We start from the raw sequence: 19768 nt of genomic DNA on the forward strand, positions 1-19768 counted from the left end.
ATCCATCCATCCATCCATCCATCTATCTATCTATCTATCTATCTATCTATCTATCTATCTATCTATCTATCTATCTATATATCTATCTATCTATCTATCTATCTATCTATCTATCCATCCATCCATCCATCCATCCATCCATCAGTCTGTATCCGTCCGTCCGCCCATCCATCCATCCGTCCGTCCATCTATCTATCTATCTATCTATCTATCTATCTATCTATCTGTCTGTATCCATCCGTCCATCTATCTATCTATCTATCTATCTATCCCTTCATCCCCCCCCCCCCCCCCCGTCCACCAACAGCCCAAACACACACACACACACACACACACGTCTCATGTCTGTAGTGTGTGGTGTGAATATGGCGCCGCCGCCAGCAGCCGTATGGACAGATGGTCTCCAGCTTCCCCTCAGGTGTCCGTCCCGCTCTCCAGTGTCACACATAAGATCTGGTTTTGGGTTTCCACTAAACAGGCCCCAAACCGCTCACCTGTGCAGCGTTGCCTGGCTACCCTCATCTTTAATTTAACACACCAGACCCGACTACAGACGGCCCGCATACGCCTCGGTCTTCACCATGCAGCAGGACTCAGAGAAGACGGCGTGCGACCACGAGGCCATGAGTCCAAACGTGCAGGACTCGAAAGGTTCACCGGAGGACGAGGAGAACCAGAGCGCGGTCCCATCCGCGCCACCCCTGCCACAGGATCCGTGCCCAAGGCCCAAATTGGTCTTTCACACACAGCTGGCACATGGAAGCCCGACGGGTCGCATTCATGGCTTCACCAACGTCAGGGAGCTTTACATGAAGATCGCAGAGGTCTTCAATATCTCGGCCTCTGAGGTACAGCCAGTCTTTACTGTCATCTTTCGTGTCAAAGGACTCGAGAACTCAATTGGAGTTTGCTCTTTAGATTGTAAACGTCTTGTTTATGGTTGAAACTTGCTATAAAATATATTGCCATTCCGTTGGTAATCTTGATTATTATGGCTATTAACAATGTAAAGAGTTTTATTTTTTGGTTACAAAAATAACTTTACATATTTCATATTTTGGTAATCACTAGTACATTAAAAAATGTTTAAATTATATATATATTTTATATTATATTAATATTTTTATATTATGCTAATTAATGGTAATAAATAAATATGTTTTAATGTTACATTGCTAGGCATAAGTAAAAAAAGAAGCCAAATTTAAAATAAAAAATGGCAAAAAGTTTTCTCATATAGTGCTCCATATATTTTCATTCCATCAGTCATCTGGATTCTTAGGTCAATAAAAAATAAATAAAAATGTTTATATATATATATATATATATATATATATATATATATATATATATATATATATATATATATATATATATATATATATATATATATATATATATAATAAACTTGTGATGTAAATACAATAATATCAATCAAAGTGTGCATTTTTATATTTACATACATGTTTCCTAATACATTGGTTTTAATACAATTTACATACATCTATTATAAAAGAGATGGAATCAAAACGAAATGGCCCCCATATCACCAGATCATCTTACATAACCGATCAGCTTTATCTGTGGTGTTTCCTTCAAAAGCACTTTAAATTGTGAAAAAACCACACGGCCTTCATGGAAATGTCCTTCAAAAACCTGTTATAAAAACATTTCAGTGAGAGGTCAAGGCTAGAAAAGTGAGTTATTATCTTAAACCAAACAAACATGCTTCAGTTTGAGTCGAAAGTTTAGCATAAAACTTACCTAATAATAAACAAACACATCATATATGCATTACTTATACATAGTAAATATATCTGAAAAGATAAATATATTAAACATCATTAGATTTTCGTCACATTTTACGCCTAGTACAATCGTTGACCAACAATTGATGACCAACAACTGCTCGACCAGCTCTAAATACTAGCAAACTGGATTAGCGCCTGTTAGCATAACTAGCATAGTTAAACGTTGTATGGTTTTAATCGACGTTCGTTGAACTCCCTAATTAACTCCCTAAAACACAAATACTAGTAACATCCCAGCTGGGTTATCATTACAATAAACCACCATGGCGCCATCTACTGTAGCGCGACTGTGGAAAACGGCGGTAAATGTTTTGGTGTTTGTTTTCTCTCTGACTGACGCGTGTATCAATCTAACCCAAATCTCCTGACGTTCCCCAAGATCCTTTTCTGCACGCTAAACTCCCATAAAGTGGACATGCAGAAGCTGCTGGGCGGTCAGATCGGACTGGAGGACTTCATCTTCGCACACGTGAGAGGAGAGACCAAAGAGGTGGAGGTCATTAAAACAGAAGATGCCCTCGGCCTGACCATCACTGACAACGGCGCGGGATACGCCTTCATTAAAGTAGGTGTTAGTTACCAAATTACGTTCTAGGAACGACCAGAGGCTCTGCCAAAGTTCTCTCAATGTTCTGACCGAACAGAAATAAAACGTTCAGTCCTTTTTAAAACGACAGTTCAAGGAAAGTCTGTCAACTCATAATGTAATAAGGCTATTACATCACTGTAATAAAACATTCACAATGTAGGCTAATACTTTTATCAACGTGTAATGAAATCTAGAGTTCATAGCAATTATTGAGAATATAAACATCAACAAATTACATTATTGTAGCTTTTAAAACATAAAAAAATAGTATTCCCTTACAGTAGGCTATATTTTTAAAAATCTAAAAGCCAGTCTCTACATTTAAATGTTCATGCATTTATTATTATTATTATATGTTTATTAAACATAAAGCATTGTTTTTTTTCTTTACAAACACTTTAAAAATCTAAATTTAGTCTTCACCTGCTACAAAATCCACCAGATGACTTACTACTATACTATTATTACTACTACTACTTTTACTTGTGTGTATGTGTGTGTGTGTGTATGTAGGCCTATGTATGTATGTATGTATGTATGTATGTATGTATGTATGTATGTGTGTGTGTGTGTGTATATATATATATATATATATATATATATATATATATATATATATATATATATATATAGTATAATTTTAGTGTTAAATGAGTGGTACAACACTGTATAAAAATGGTGTGTGTAAAAAATAAAATAAATAAATAACAACCCCAACAGTATCAATATAGCAATGAGGTGTGTGTGTGTGTGTGTCCATAAAGCAAATGGCTTAAAAAAACATTTTTGTTTTAGTGTGTGTGTAAAAACGCCCTTCGTTTAGTGTGATGGGTCTGAATCAGAGCCGGCCCAAGCCTTCATGGGGCCCTAAGCAGAATTTTATTTGGGGGCCCCTCGGTACCGATTGACTATTGTCAATTCTTGATAATAATCGCACACCCATTATCAGTTGTATTAGTTGTAGCTGTGTTGCTTACATCATGTCTGTCTGTCATGTTTTTACCCTTACACGGTTTTTAATTGTAGCAAACCCACAAGAGTGCTCAGGTGTTCATTTGCACTTTAATATTCAAAGTCTTACAGTACGGTTCAGACTGGGATATGTACGAATTTTTTTTCTTTTTCTTTAAAGAAGTCTCATGCTAAATATGCTCACATATCTTTACCCCCCAGGACTCTTTGATGAATAGAAAGTTCAAAAGAACAGGATTTATCTAAAATAGAAAGCTTTCAAAGAATCCTAAAAAAGATGTTTACACGACTGTTTTCAACATAATAATAAAAAATAAATGTTTCTTGAGCAGCCAATCATCATGAGAATAATCTGTGAAGGATCATGTGACAGCGAAGACTGGTGTAATGATGTTGATAATTCAGCTTTGATCACAGGAATACATTACAATTTACTTGATATTCATATCACATACAAATATCATATATATATATATATATATATATATATATATATATATATATATATATATATATATATATATATATATATATATATATCATAGAAAACAGCTATTTTAAATTGCAAAAATATTTCACAATATAACTCTCACTGTGGTTTTGATCTAATAAATGCAGCCTTTGGTGAGCAGAGACTTCTTTTAAAACAAGAAAGGGTGGATTTCTTTCAAACATTAAGCAGAGCTTTTATTTTGGCGGAAATTCACGCAGAAAGACATTAGTACTTCTATTTGTTGACAACAACAACATATTTATAAATTATTCTCATAACAATAGACTATAGCACTTTGCAGCAGTGGCGATTTCTTTAAGACTGCAAGGGAAGCTCGGCTTCCCTTATAATGTCACAAAATTAATGGTCAAATATGTACTATTATATTAACATTGTATTGACTAAAAATGCGTTAGAAAACGTTCATCTCAAAGACGAGTTCGTTCAGAATCAGTTACATATAGCAGGTCGGCTGACTCGATTTCCTTCTCATACATTCCCGCAGCATCAGTGCATTTCCCTATTGAAGCCCAGCGTCCATTGACTGCTGCTTTGAACGTTTTTTTTCAGCGCTTCGAAACTAGACGGCCATTGGATAAACGCTGCGATTATGTCCCGCCCACGGACGCTCAGCGTCTCTGGGAGTGAATGGGGAGTGGGCTGGCCCGGACTCCGAACGTCTGCGTGATGATTGGAGGGTCTGCATCTCCTTTTGACTGACAGCGATTCTGTACTATAAGGAATCACGGAAGCTATTCGCGCTCAGTCCCATCGCAGATTTCTCAAGTTCAGTCGAAATAAAAACTGCTGCAACCTATTTCTTTGATATTTCCTTGGCGAAATTGCTTCATTTTCATCATACATTTCACACAATTATACACCACATTCCTTGTTTCAGTTTTACAGAGTTTAATATTTTTTTAGATCGTTCATTCATTCACAGGGTAAAAGACCATTTTCTTGAAAAGGAACGTAGGGCAGAATTTACTTTTAAATAAATAAGACAATTGGCCGAAAATGAGCTTCCCATTTACTGTGCACAGAAACTGGAAGCTATGCTGTACTCCGTCCAAAACATACAGCATGTCAAATAAGATATTTGCACTAAACCAAAGCGCATTCTCAAATCCATCCATTCATAAAAAAACCCGTTTCAGTTTCAGCGCCGCTTTTTTCCCTCGCACTTCGGACTTTGAACCCTGACAAACAAGCTTTAGTCCAGCCGATGGCACCGCGAGCTCGGGCAGCGCTGTCAGAATCAATCCGTTCATATATTTGCAGTTTATTTAGTAATTGTTTTAAGGCCATTTCGCGATTTCAAACATAAAGGAACATTCAGCGGCAGCTGAAGTCATTTCAAGTGCTCTTGGGGTCCCCCTGGTGGCCCCATACACTGCCGCTTAAGTTCGCTTATGCCTCGGCCCGACCCTGGTTAAAATATACAGTTTTTTAACAGAAAAACCATTATGCCTATGGAGAGTAAACCAGTTTTTGATGTACTGTAAGGGAATACTAATATTGGTTATGTTTTGAAAGCTATTAGCCTACTGTAATTAAAATATGACCTGTATACATTTCATATAGGCCCAATGTAAACATTTTATTATGAGCTCTAGGTTTTATTGTGTTGAGAAAAGTATTACATTATGAATATTTAATTACAATAATGATGTATTACTTATTACATTGTTATAACAAGTCTCACAGTAAATCTCTGAACGCTCGTAGCCTACTTTACTTTTATAACATGTTGTGTTAAATCATCTTTTAGAGGATAAAGGAAGGCAGCACCATTGACAGAATAAAAACGGTGTGTGTCGGCGATCACATCGAGGCCATTAATGACCAGAGTATTGTGGGATGTCGACATTATGAAGTGGCAAAGATGCTGAAGGAGCAGACGAGAGGAACGCCGTTCACCCTGCGCCTGGTGGAGCCCAAAAAAGCCTTCGGTGAGTCAGAACAAGCGTCTCCCAAAACGAGCACCGTGTTATGTTATGGTTCGACTGATCCGTACGGAATTAATGCACATGGATCGGTTGTCATTTGCTGGTTAGGTTTACAAAGTATGAACGGAGGACCATCGGTAAAACTCGCTAGACCTTATACTGAAGAGTATCAGCGCCACCGTGTGGTCAGACTACGGACAGCACGCTATTGTTTATATCTTACTGTTTAAATTGTTTTATATTGCTAAATTTGTTCATTATAATTTCAAATGAAGTATTATAAATGTATTTATTTTAGAATACGTAGATGTGTAAAAACACAAATATGTATTTAAATATTAAATATAGAGAAAGGCCTATTCTCTCTCTCTCTCTCTCTCTCTCTCTCTCTCTCTCTCTCTCTCTCTCTCTCTCTCTCTCTCTCTCTCTCTCCATATATATATATATATATATACACTCTCAGAAAATAATTTTACAATTTTGTACTCTTTTTTGTGACTATATATATATATATATATATATATATATATATATATATATATGCTTATGAATACAAACATGTAATATATGGCTAGTATGCTAAATTAAAATGTATTTAAATATATAATACAACACACAGACACACAGACACACAGACACACACACACACACACACACACACACACACACACACACACACACACACACACACACACACACACACACACACACACACACACACACACACACACACACACACACATTTATATAAAAGTAGAAACCTTATACTGAAGAGTACAGCGCTACCATGTGGTCAAACGTGGAAAAACGTTATTACTGTTCAAATACATGAGTTGTATAGTATATGTACACATGCTTTAGATCATATTTTATTTAATAATAACTTATATACATACTTTAATATTATATATATATATATATATATATATATATATATATATATATATATATATATATATATATAAAGGAGTGGTATATTAGTATATGTACAAATACTTCACATAATTATTTTATTTAATATTTTATATTTAAATATTATACTTGTAGGCCTATATATATATATGGGTTTACATACATATTTAACCATTATATAAGTTGTATGCATGTATACAAAAGTATGTATATAAGTTTTATGATCCGCTCAAACACAAGTGATTTAGAATAATATTACCCTTGCCATTGAGGAAATAGGAAGAGGCGTAATTTATAATCCTGAAGAGGAGATTTCCTGAAATTGTTCTTTTTAATGGATTCCGTTTTGAATCACAGAAATGAACAGTCACACATTTCCCACAAACATTTATCAAGGAAAGACGGGAAGCTGTTGACACCCCGAGTCACAAAACACTCAGGTTAACTCGAGCACACACCGCTTGGGAAGGTCTCAGTGTGTTTTATCTGCACACACACGGATTTACGAACGATATGAGTTGTAATTGCTCCGCAGGTCTGATTCCTCCTGCCGTAATTACGGTCTCTGAGCAGTAAATAATAATAACTAATAATTAGACGGAGGTTTTCCTCCCACAGGTCCAAAAACAAACACTAATCTCCATCTCTGTTCCTCGACACGCTCGGCGGACTGAGCAAATTCAGAATTAGCCTTAATATGCGGCGGCGAAACGAGCGTGGCGGCTCGCTTTCTGCGACAGCAAATTACTGCTGTTAATAATTGAAAGGCCTTTGATTATCATTATAGCATTAGCTAATTGGATGTTTTAGAGTGATGGATTAGCCCTTGTGAGAGAAAGTCGGGCAATTACACTCCTGAACGCGCACTGAATTCCCTCTCTGTGTTTGTATTGAAGATCAAAGCCATAGCTAAGGCTAATTTGACGCTAGCTTTCTAGCTAACTTAAGGTAGTTTTTTTTACTAACTGAAGGTAGTGATTGCTGCCTACTTTTCAGTAGTGTGACAGCTAGTAGTTTAGCATATTAAAAGAGATTTCCCTGTCAGATAACTTCACTGCCGTTAGCTTTTGTTTGTAGCTTAGCGTAGCTAAGTTAACTCATTTAATGTTTAGCTGACCGTAGTTTAAAAGTTGAACTAGACCTACTGCAAATTTGGTGACAAAGCAATTTCAAAGCTTTTTTACACGAACACACACAAACATAAATTTTAACATAATATAATAACACGTATACACAATTATAATTTATACTTTTTATTTCAAGTAATAATAAGTTAGTTTTATTCTTTTTTAAGTTACAAAAAATAAATGCAATTTAATATATATATATATATATATATATATATATATATATATATATATATATATATATATATACAGGTTTACATACATATTTAACCATTATATAAGTTGTATGCATGTATACAAAAGTATGTATATAAGTTTAAATATAATAATAATGCACATTAAAATATGATATAATGGGAAAATAAACACTATGTTAATAAAATCTCCAGTAATTGCAGTTAGAGACCCAGAGCAGATGAGCGGGGTCCGAGGTCAGGGTTTTCTCAGACATGTCCAGAGCCGTAAACAGGAAAAGCTGAAGCCTGGAGTTAGCTTTCATCAATCGCTATTGGGATTCAATCTGGGTTCCTGTGTTTTTTGTTACGCCCACTTTAAATTGCGTCGTAGATGCCAATCGCTGATGCCCTGATGTCACTGAGATGTGTGTGTGTTTGTGTGTGTACTTGTTTATATAACTTTTTTATATAGACCAAATGTCCCCACAATGTAATATAAACCTGAGAACTCCAGCCCGCGGTCCCCACAATCTAAATAGATTTATAATGTAGAAATGCAGAATGTTTCCTGTGATGGTCGGTGTAGGGGCAGTGTGTGTGTGTGTGTGAGATGGGTAGGTTAAGGGGCTGTGTGTGTGTGAGATGGGTAGGTGTAGGGGCAGTGTGTGTGTGTGAGATGGGTAGGTGTAGGGGCAGTGTGTGTGTGTGTGTGAGATGGGTAGGTTAAGGGGCTGTGTGTGTGTGAGATGGGTAGGTGTAGGGGCAGTGTGTGTGTGTGAGATGGGTAGGTGTAGGGGCAGTGTGTGTGTGTGAGATGGGTAGGTGTAGGGGCAGTGTGTGTGTGTGAGATGGGTAGGTTTAGGGGCAGTGTGTGTGTGTGAGATGGGTAGGTGTAGGGGCAGTGTGTGTGTGTGAGATGGGTAGGTGTAGGGGCAGTGTGTGTGTGTGAGATGGGTAGGTGTAGGGGCAGTGTGTGTGTGTGTGTGAGATGGGTAGGTTAAGGGGCTGTGTGTGTGTGAGATGGGTAGGTGTAGGGGCAGTGTGTGTGTGTGAGATGGGTAGGTGTAGGGGCAGTGTGTGTGTGTGAGATGGGTAGGTGTAGGGGCAGTGTGTGTGTGTGAGATGGGTAGGTTTAGGGGCAGTGTGTGTGTGTGAGATGGGTAGGTGTAGGGGCAGTGTGTGTGTGTGAGATGGGTAGGTGTAGGGGCAGTGTGTGTGTGTGTGTGTGTGTGTGTGTGTGTGTGTGTGTGTGTGAGATGGGTAAGTGTAGGGGCAGTGTGTGTGTGTGTGTGAGATGGGTAGGTGTAGGGGCAGTGTGTGTGTGTGAGATGGGTAGGTGTAGGGGCAGTGTGTGTGTGTGAGATGGGTAGGTTTAGGGGCAGTGTGTGTGTGTGAGATGGGTAGGTGTAGGGGCAGTGTGTGTGTGTGAGATGGGTAGGTGTAGGGGCAGTGTGTGTGTGTGTGTGTGTGTGTGTGTGAGATGGGTAAGTGTAGGGGCAGTGTGTGTGTGTGTGTGAGATGGGTAGGTGTAGGGGCAGTGTGTGTGTGTGTGAGATGGGTAGGTGTAGGGGCAGTGTGTGTGTGTGTGAGATGGGTAGGTTAAAGGGCTGTGTGTGTGTGAGATGGGTAGGTGTAGGGGCAGTGTGTGTGTGTGAGATGGGTAGGTTTAGGGGCAGTGTGTGTGTGTGAGATGGGTAGGTGTAGGGGCAGTGTGTGTGTGTGTGTGAGATGGGTAGGTGTAGGGGCAGTGTGTGTGTGTGTGTGAGATGGGTAGGTGTAGGGGCAGTGTGTGTGTGTGTGTGAGATGGGTAGGTGTAGGGGCAGTGTGTGTGTGTGTGTGTGAGATGGGTAGGTGTAGGGGCAGTGTGTGTGTGTGTGAGATGGGTAGGTGTAGGGGCAGTGTGTGTGTGTGTGAGATGGGTAGGTGTAGGGGCAGTGTGTGTGTGTGTGAGATCAATGGAAGTCTATGTAATGTCCTCACTAATATAGTGAAACAAACCTGTGTGTGTGTGTGTGTGTGTGATGGGTAGGTTTAGGGTAGGATTAAGGGCAGTGTAGTGGGATAGAAAATAGTGTGTATGAATGTACAGTATAAAATCAATTACGCCTATGGAAAGTCCCCATAATTCACATAAGTGTGTGTGTGTGTGTCAGACATGATAGGCCAGAGGACGCGAGCGGCCAAGTCCAGCGAGGGTAAGATGGTGAGCGGGAAAGAGACTCTGCGGCTGCGCTCCAAAGGTTCGGCCAGCGTGGAGGAAATCGTGAGTTCAGGCTGAGAGCTCCAGGCCGGCTTTTGCTCTCTAAACTCTTCCAACTCATCTCCATCCTCTGTCTTCCTCCAGCCCAGCGAGTTCGAGGACAAGGCCATCCGGACGGTCGACGACCTGCTCGAGAGCTACATGGGGATCCGTGACCTCGAGCTCGGTGAGATGAAGTTTGGCCCTCAGCGTCTGACGTGACTATAAAAGGCTCGAGGAAAACCTTCCTATAATTCCCATGAACTCACTGCAACATATCAGGAGCGCTGGCCAGTTAACCTCTCTCTCTCTCTCTCTCTCTCTCTCTCTCTCGGGATCGAATCCTTCCAGAAAAATCTATTAAGATAACATTTAAAGTTTTTTAATTCATTTATTTTAATATTATTATTGTTGTTGTGTATGTATTTGTTTGTTTTATTATATATATGGCAAATAAGTTGCCAGTTGTTTTATTATAATAATAAGCCAGTTGTTTTATTATATATATGGCAAATAAAGCCAGTTGTTTTATTATATATATGGCAAATAAAGCCAGTTGTTTTATTATATATATGGCAAATAAAATTTAAAAAACATTTTAACAAACATATATATATATATATATTTATTATATGTTTTTTAAACTTATTGCATTTACATTATATGTAAATAATATATATAAGGCAAATAGACCATAAAAAATATTTAATTAATATAAATGTGTTACTTAATATACCTAAATATTAAAAAAACTTAAATTTTGTTCTATTAAAATAACTAATACTGCAAAACTAAAACTACTAGATATATATAGTATATAGTATATAAAATAAAATATTATGTATATATATACTATATAGAAATATTTATAAAAACAATTTTTTTTGGGACATCTTCATCCTGTTCAAAACTAAATGAAAAAAATAAAAGATATTTGTAAAAAATAAAAAATATTTTTTTTGGACATCATCCTGTTCAAAAAAAAAAAAGAAAAGAAAAAAATATATTTATATAAAATAAAAAAGTTACTTTTTTGGACACCTTACTCCTGTTCAAAACTAAAAAAATATATATTTTTTTTAATAAAAAATAAAAAAGTAAAACTCCTGTTCAGAAGTTTTAATGTTGGACATCACAGATGTTATCAGGTGTTTCTGAGCTCATATCTCGCTCGTGTCTCACAGCGACGACCATTGTGGAGGCCGGGAGGAACAAGCAGAACCCGGATGATTTCGCTGAGGCGCTAGACTCGGTTTTGGGCGATTTTGGCTTCCCCGACGTCTTTCTGTTTGAGGTGTGGGGCGCTCTGGGGGACGCCAAGAACGGCCGCATTTAGAGGTGAGCTGGAGATGCATCCTTTCAGATATTCACTGGCAACGGTGTAAGAAAAGTGTGTGTGCATGGGCGTCGGAACCATTGTGTGTGTGTGTGGGACAAGACCCACCCACTTTTTTACAAACAATGATATCAGATCCACTCACTTTTATCGTCTCTAATTCAGCACATGTCCGTTTACTGACCCCTAACCGAGACACACTTATAATTAAAGGACATCTCCGGTGAGAAATGCCCCTCGGGGTGATGAACAGATGGTTAGCGAGTCGATCGTTCTCTGGGATGCGTTTTCATGAGAATCGAATGTAAAGAGTTTTATCTCTAAACACAGATTAGCTTATAGCGCTTGTCTATGGGGTCAGTGAAATTAAACCGCTAGTTAATACCGCTAACAAGGCTCAACATAGCCTCACACTAACACGGCAGCATAATGAGGGTCCCTACATGCAAACCGAAGCATTGAGAACTTTGTCAGAGGACAAACAGTTTAATAAGAAGATACTTTATAAAGACAGAGCATTACGCGCTTACAGACGGCGGCCATCTTGGGAAACAGTCTCGACGAGTCGAGCGACGAGCGCTGTGCTAAGTGAGCTGCTCGATAGGAATTAAGTTTCTGAAATCTAATCACATGGACATTTTTATTTTTATTTATTTATTTTCTCTGTCACGTTAAGTGTTTTCTTCCGGAAACAACGGACCATATGAGACTCAAAGTCACAGTTCATCACTTAGCACAGCGCTCGCCGCTCGACTCGTCGAGACTGTTTCCCAAGATGGCCGCCGTCTGTAAACGCTTAATGCACTTTGCAAAGTATCTTCTTATTAAACTGTTTGTCCTCTTACAAAGTTCTCAATGCTTCGGTTTGCATGTAGGGACCCTCATTATGCTGCCGTGTTAGTGTGAGGCTATGTTGAGCCTTGTTAGCGGTATTAACTAGCAGTTTAATTTCACTGACCCCATAGACAAGCGCTATAAGCTAATCTGTGTTTAGAGATAAAACTCTTTACATTCGATTCTCATGAAAACGCATCCCAGAGAACGATCGACTCGCTAACCATCTGTTCATCACCCCGAGGGGCATTTCTCGCCGGAGATGTCCTTTAAACACTTTAGATGCTTTATTTCCACTTTTCTAATATTTTCTCCATTTTTATTGAAAATAAATGCCTTTCCGATATATGTGATGGGAAAAGGGAGTAGAGCGATTTCGGCAAAAGGCGGATTAGAACCTCTGATCGATTTGCGTCAAAACTTGATGACATCGAGTCTTACCGCTACACTATAGCCACGGTTAATAACTTCCGTAATTTTGTCGGGTCCAATCAATCGTTTAGTAAACGCCGGTATATTTGTATTTAATGTAAATGGCATTTAACGTGACTATGGCGATATTATGTTTGGCGATACTGTATCGATTCTCAAAAACACTGTATCGATATTTATTTATTTATTTATTTACATCCAAGATTTGTGGCTTTGGGTTCGAATTAAACCACAGACTGTGTACAACCCAACCGCTAGATGGCAGTGTTACCTCAGAACGTAACTGACGCGGAGCCGGAGAAGCGCGCAAGGTGAATGTGTGTGTGTGTGTGTGTGCGCATTAGCAATAGAGGTGTGTGATACCGCTAGATTTGGTATCGATCCGATACCAAGTAAATACAGGTCCGATACCAATAACGATACTTTTTAATAATTAAGGTGGATGCGTCTTCAACCTAAATCAAAATGAATTTTCATGACTTTTAATTTGTTTTTGTGATTTGCATTTTGGGTTATTAATCAGTGCTACAAAAGCTTTTGTTCAGAAACAACTTTTGGTTACTTCTGCTTTATTTAAATAAACAAAGTTGCAAAATGATTACTTCACAAATATAAAAAAATGTAAAAACAAATTCTCTTTTCAAGTAGCATGTTAACAAAAAATTTTTCTCCTCTTTAGTGCACTTCTTTTCAGGAACATAACTGACGCGGAGCCAGAGAAGCGCGCAAGGTGAATGTGTGTCCCTGCGTCCCAATTCGCATACTATCCATCCTAAATAGTATTCGAAAATAGAATGAGTATGTCCCAAATCGTAGTATGTTGAAAAGAGTATTCCAAAGATTCCCGGATGGTTTACTATTTCCGGTCCGAATTCACAGTATGGATCGATGAGCACTCTAACGGCTGATATTACCCACAACACACTGCGAGTTGGACGAGGATTCGATTAGAACTACAAACGCGGATAAAAAGCGTTAAAAAACTACAAACATGATGGATGTGCGAGTTCGACGGTTAAGTAGAAAAGTTTAGATAAAGGGGTTTGAGTGACAAACTATCAATATTTAACCTGACAAAAATATATTTATTCAGTGTTGTCCACATTACATTTCACCTGCAGCAGCATTGTGAACTTTTGTAATGACACGTTTGGCCATTAACTTTTAAATGCATCATTATATTTAAACTGCAAACACGAGGAGAGTCTCTGCATTAAACACACACATGGTAGATCAACGAGCGGCTCCATTTCTCTCCGATACGGCAGGAGATTAACTGAATGTGGAGGATTTGAACCGTGACGAATCTGACGATGATTGACAGGGCAGTTAAACGGTGACGGGATGCACGTAACTAAGCGTCAGAGTCCGTTAAAGATGGCGAAGTAGTCCCGAAGCTTGCATACTTTTCTGCTACACACTCAAAAGTATGTACTTTTTCTTCACAAAAAGAGTGCATACTTTTAGGACGTAGTATAAGTTGGCGAATTGGGACGCAGCATGTGTGTGTGTGTGTGCGCATTAGCAAACCTCACAAGACGATAGCATTATTCCGCTCCCGCGGTTTACAGAGTTGTAGTGTGGACGCATTTTGGCTTCAGCTACAAAGAAGCCACGAAAGAAATCGACAAGAGTCATTTTGTTTGCAAAATAGGCCAAGTTAAAATCCAGTACTCGTGAAACATTGAGCTGGCTTAACATCCCGACGTCATCCGGGCTGCTGAGAAGCGTTTCTATAGAATATATACAGCACACTTTCCTCTCGGTAACAAAATAAACACTCTCCAAAACTGGCAGCAGAACGAAAGCGTCTGATCATAGCGATGTGGATGTGATGAGCAGCTCTGCTTGAAATGGCACTTTATACAATAGACTGCGTTAAAGAAAACAGCTTTATTTGCTTCCGACGCCCATGATGGAGAGAACAAATAAATCAGGTCATCTCAGAAGGCCTTTATTTACATCCAGTCCTCACAGAAACACACTTACAGAAAACCATTGACAAACGCCAGACTTCACAGGCTAACGCTATCTCACACGAGCACATGCTTTTCCTCCTGGGTTTTTTTCTTCCAGAGTAAGTCAAGACCATCTGAGAGGTTGATTTGTGACGTCTTTCATCTGTTTTCATACACTCAATCCTCCCAATTCTTACATTTGATCCCGAGGAATGGAGAACGTCAAGGTATTAGCGGCTAAACACCGGGGATAACGCAAACATTCAAGTGTGTAGAGCTATGCAAAGTTGGTCAAACTGTATTTCCCATCGATGTGTATAGCTAACTAGGGGTTTAACCAATCTTTTAAGTGTTTTACTTTATATATTTAACTTTAGATGCATTACAATCAAGTATATGGTAGCAGACATTAGCTTAGCTTAGTCTAGCCTAGCCTTTGTTTGTTTTGTTATGTATAAATCGTGTTACAGGTGAAATGAATGATCTTTTACGATGAATGAGATCTTGTGACACGAATGGCTTGTGTATATATGAATTATCACGATTGAATTAATTATATGTACACATTTAATGTGTAGCTATTTAACTAAAAAATCAGGAAAAGTGTTTGCGTAATGTATATTGTGTTTTAAAATGACCTGATGTGACATATTTGAAGATGTGTAAAGATTAAAAGCACTCCAACATACCACAAATTTTGCATCCAGACTTTTTGTACATTTACACAAAATGGCCGACAAAAGTCCTTCAGTCAACGTGAACTTAACATTACTTTCTTAAATCTCTTTGCACATCTTATATAGCGACCGAAGGAACATGTTAAAGCCATTGGCAATATTTCAACTTGTTTAAAAAAAAAAAAAAAGTGTATGTCACAATTCTTGGTGAAAAACTACATTACCCATGATTCTGCTGAGAAATTCCACCAATGAGAGAAGTGGGACAAAAGAGCTCCGCCCACTCCCATGAAGCACTGCGTTTCCCTGTGCTTATAAACTATGGAAATACTTGTCTAAATATTTTTTTTATGCAATCATAATAAAATATATTGTTTGTATATAAACAATTAACATATTAAAGCAGTAGTTTTTATTTTTTCATTGTTTTTAATTCAATGATGTCATTTGCAGTTCTTCAGGGAATTGTAGTTCTTTACCTCACTGAAACCATTAAATACACAGGCCTGTATTTTTGTCAGATTTCTTATTTTTGATTCACCTCGTAACTGGTTGGTTTGGTTTATGGCTTTGTTTTAAACGAATGGGGAAAACCATTGAAAAAGTGGGAGGGCACTAATGAAATCTAAGACACCACCCCAAAAATGTCATTAGCAAACACTCTTATTTTCCAACCCCTCCAACCAAGTGTCACTTTACATCATTAAATCACTGGCCAACTAATAAAAAAAATCAAGCCAACGAATCAGTGTTTTTGAATGAATCAGTTGAGTGAATGATTCAATGACTCACTCATAAAGACTTCACTCGTTTCATTCCTGGAGGAATCAGTGTTTTTGAACGACTCTTGAATGATTGATTCCACGACTCACTCGTAAATACTTCACTCGGTTCATTACAGGATGAATCAGCGTTTCTGAATGAATCTCTTGAATGAATGATTCAATGACTCACTCAAATACATCACTCGTTTCATTACAGGATGAATCAGCGTTTTTGAACGACTCTTGAATGATTGATTCAATGACTCACTCATAAATACGTCACTCGTTTCATTACAGGATGAATCAGTGCTTTTTGAAGGACTCTCTTGAATGATTGATTCAACGACTCACTCATAAATACGTCACTCGTTTCATTACAGGATGAATCAGTGTTTTTTGAACGACTCTTTTGAATGATTGATTCAACGACTCACTCATAAATATGTCACTCGTTTCATTACAGGATGAATCAGTGTTTTTTGAACGACTCTCTTGAATGATTGATTCAACGACTCACTCATAAATACGTCACTCGTTTCATTACAGGATGAATCAGCATTTCTGAACGAATCTCTTGAATGAATGATTCAATGATAAAAACATTGTTAAAAGTCACTTGTCACCACCTACTGATGATTTGACACTATTTTGATCGCTACTATAGACATCAGCGTTAATATCCGAACTATGAACATTCTGTGATAATCTAAATTATTAATACTGTGTGTTTGAAAAGACGTTTGGTGAAGCTGTACATGACAGAAATAGAAAGAGCTGAATCGTTGTCATTTAGGAATAAGATCGCGTGGCTGTTTGAATCGCAGTCGCGATCTTTTAGCGATGCAGCTCTAGCTAGCAGACGAGCTTCTGTTCGCAGCGTACGCTAGGCCTCAGAGAGATCAAAATAAAGATCAAAATACTGGAGAGAACAATTGGCCTGTGCAATCCAAAGAAACAAGGGTTGAATGAGTTTGGGTTATGACACAATATAAATACCTAACCTCATGTTTCCTTGCACAAGAATAGCCGACTGTTTCCTCAAAAGACAAGAACGCTCCCAGATAAAACAAGGCTAATGTTTAAACCGAGTGTGTGGTCCTCATAGTCTTATCAGCAAGGAAAAAGGCGTGTTTACACTGCAAAAAACGCTCTTCTTACTTAGTATTTTTGTCTTTTTTCTAGTCAAAATTTCAAAAAATTCTTACGTTAAGAAACATTTACTAGACAAGTGAAAATTATTGTCTTGTTTTGGGGAAAATAACTCAAAATGAAGAGAGTTTTTGCTTAAAATAAGATAAATAATCTGCCAATGGGGTGAGAAAAATAATCTTAATTCAAACAGAAAACAAGATTATTATTCTCACCCCATTGGCAGATTATTTATCTTATTTTAAGCAAAAACTCTCTTCATTTTGAGTTATTTTCCCCAAAACAAGACAATTACTTTTGCTCGTCTAGTAAATACTTCTTGATTTAAGAATTTTTAGATGTTTGGACTAGAAACAAGACACAAATACTGAGTAAGAAGAGCATTTTTTGAGCCCAAACTGCAGTTTTCCCAGTTTCTACTGCAGGTTTTCCTCTAGGAGTGCATGCGAGTTTATCAGAGTTTCGTCAGACCTTCTCTGAAGTCAAGAGACGGGTTAAAAGGTGTCTATGTTTTACGTCTTTCCATGAGACTCTAGATTTGCTAAATGGAACCAGATGAGGCAAGGATGTTTTGCACAGGTAAGGCCGTATCCTCTCGTCTGGTTTTATCTGGATTTGGCTGTACGTTCTCCAACTGGTCAATTGTTCCTCCCAGCGAGGCGCGAGTCAGCCTGCGGAAGGATGAGGATATCATAGGGTAGAGGCTGGCGATCGAGCTGCGGGACCAGTCCACCTTGGGCGAAACTCGCTTCAGTACGGCACGTCGGAAGAGGATGTAGACCCAGGGATCCAGGATCTGGTTCCACGTCGCAAAACGAAGCCAGAGAAGCAGCTGGCGATCTTCGGGCTTGCTGCCCGAAAGCACGGTCTGCGCAATAAACACCTGTCGAAAGCAAAGGAGAGGATGTGAGAGAAAAACTGAGCATGAACTTCACTCCAGTCGGTTAAAGGGTTACTTCAGGGATTTAGCATTAAGCGTTGTATTTAAACTGGGTCATTAATGTACAGTCCCTGACAAAAGTCTTGTCGCTTATCTATTTTCTAGAAATACCTGATATTAACCTGACTTTTAATTAATTCATTGGTGTTAGAAATAGCTCATATGAAAAGCTAAAACCCTCCCAAATGATGTTTAATGCACTGAAATAAATAATTTTCACAGAAAAAATATTTATTAAATTTTTTTTTAAGCAAATTAAGTTGCTGTGAGATCCAAATTTAATATCTTGTATGACTTCCATGAGCTTGAAGGACTGCATCCATGCGGTTTGGCAAGGATTCATACAATTTATTGATGAAGTCATCAGGAATAGCTAAGAAAGCAGTCTTGCATGCCTCCCAGAGTTCATCAATATTCTTTGGTTTCGTCTTCCATGCGTCCTCTTTCATCCTACCCCACATATGCTCAATGATGTTCATGTCTGGTGACTGGGCTGGCCAATCCTGGAGCATCTTGATCTTCTTCGCCTTGAGGAACTTTGATGTGGAGATGGAAGTATGCGATGGAGCACCGTCCTGCAGCAGAATTTGGCCTCTTTTATGGTTGGGAATATAAGAGGTAGCTAAGATTTCTTGGTATTTTAGACTATTGATGTTGCCTTCCACCCTGCAGATCTCTCGCACACCCCCATACTGGATGTAACCCCAGACCATGATTTTTCCACCACCAAACTTCACTGTTTTCTGGGTGAATCTCGGATCCATTCTGGCTCCAGTAGGTCTCCTGCAATATTTGCGGTGACTGTGGTGTAATTCAACAGAAGATTCATCTGAAAAATCCACCTTCTGCCACTTTTCCAGCGTCCATCCTTTTAGCAGGCTGTGGGCCTTGGCAAATGCCGCACGGTTTTTCAATTGTCTTTTGTTTAGTGCTGGCTTCTGGGCACTGATTCGACCATGGAGGCCATTTCGAGACAGAATCCGACAAACTGTTCTGGTTGACACAGGGACTTCAGGTGACCAGGTCTCGTGGAGCTCTGCTGCAGTGGAAAATGGGCTGGCCTAGGATTTTCGAGCCAACAAACGGTCCTCTTGAGCAGTTGTCTTGCGGGGTCTGCCTGACCTGGGCTTGTCAAAAACGTCTCCAGTCTCTTCAAATCTTTTTTTTATCCTCTGTACTTGACGCTGAGACACATTGAAGGTGTCTGCCACATCAGCAGTGGATCTGGTCTTCAGCCTCTTGATAATCAAAACTTTAGTCTCTGGGTGAATCTTAGGCATGTTTGCAGAGGTCTAGTTACAGTTGATGTGAAGGTCTAGTGTACTGGGGTTATTTTTATACACACTTGAGACCTAATTTATCCATTATTAGTCACAGGTGAAGCTCATATGACAAGGTGACAACACTTA

At 38.6% G+C, this 19768-nt stretch overlaps 2 protein-coding genes across 5 annotated transcripts in view; one reads left to right on the forward strand and one right to left on the reverse strand.

Annotated features, from left to right (window-relative positions):
• The first annotated feature begins 372 nt into the window (after window positions 1-372).
• On the forward strand, window positions 373-17503 carry gipc3 (GIPC PDZ domain containing family, member 3). Of its 2 annotated transcripts, none has more exons than XM_067415290.1 (7): window positions 373-848; window positions 2191-2376; window positions 5637-5817; window positions 10184-10293; window positions 10375-10456; window positions 11454-11607; window positions 14948-17503. In XM_067415290.1, exons 1-6 carry the CDS (start codon window positions 582-584, stop codon window positions 11603-11605), a joined length of 978 nt encoding a protein of 325 aa, XP_067271391.1. In that variant the 5' UTR covers window positions 373-581; the 3' UTR covers window positions 11606-11607; window positions 14948-17503. The 2 variants fall into 2 exon arrangements, with proteins under 2 accessions (XP_067271391.1, XP_067271392.1); XM_067415291.1 differs by lacking the exon at window positions 373-848 and adding an exon at window positions 1946-2113 and having other exon boundaries at window positions 14948-17501.
• A 229-nt stretch (window positions 17504-17732) lies between these two features.
• Window positions 17733-19768, reverse strand: part of tbxa2r (thromboxane A2 receptor) — an 18393-nt gene continuing 16357 nt past the window's right edge. For 2 of the 3 annotated variants that reach the window (XM_067415243.1, XM_067415245.1), the window contains exon 3: window positions 17733-18302. In XM_067415243.1, coding sequence (XP_067271344.1) covers window positions 17961-18302 — 342 coding nt within the window. In that variant the 3' untranslated portion in view covers window positions 17733-17960. The remainder of the gene's footprint in view (window positions 18303-19768) is intronic. The other variant, XM_067415244.1, reaches the window with a different exon arrangement.

This window comes from Pseudorasbora parva, chromosome 14, assembly GCF_024679245.1.
Source record: "Pseudorasbora parva isolate DD20220531a chromosome 14, ASM2467924v1, whole genome shotgun sequence".
NCBI lineage: Eukaryota > Metazoa > Chordata > Actinopteri > Cypriniformes > Gobionidae > Pseudorasbora > Pseudorasbora parva.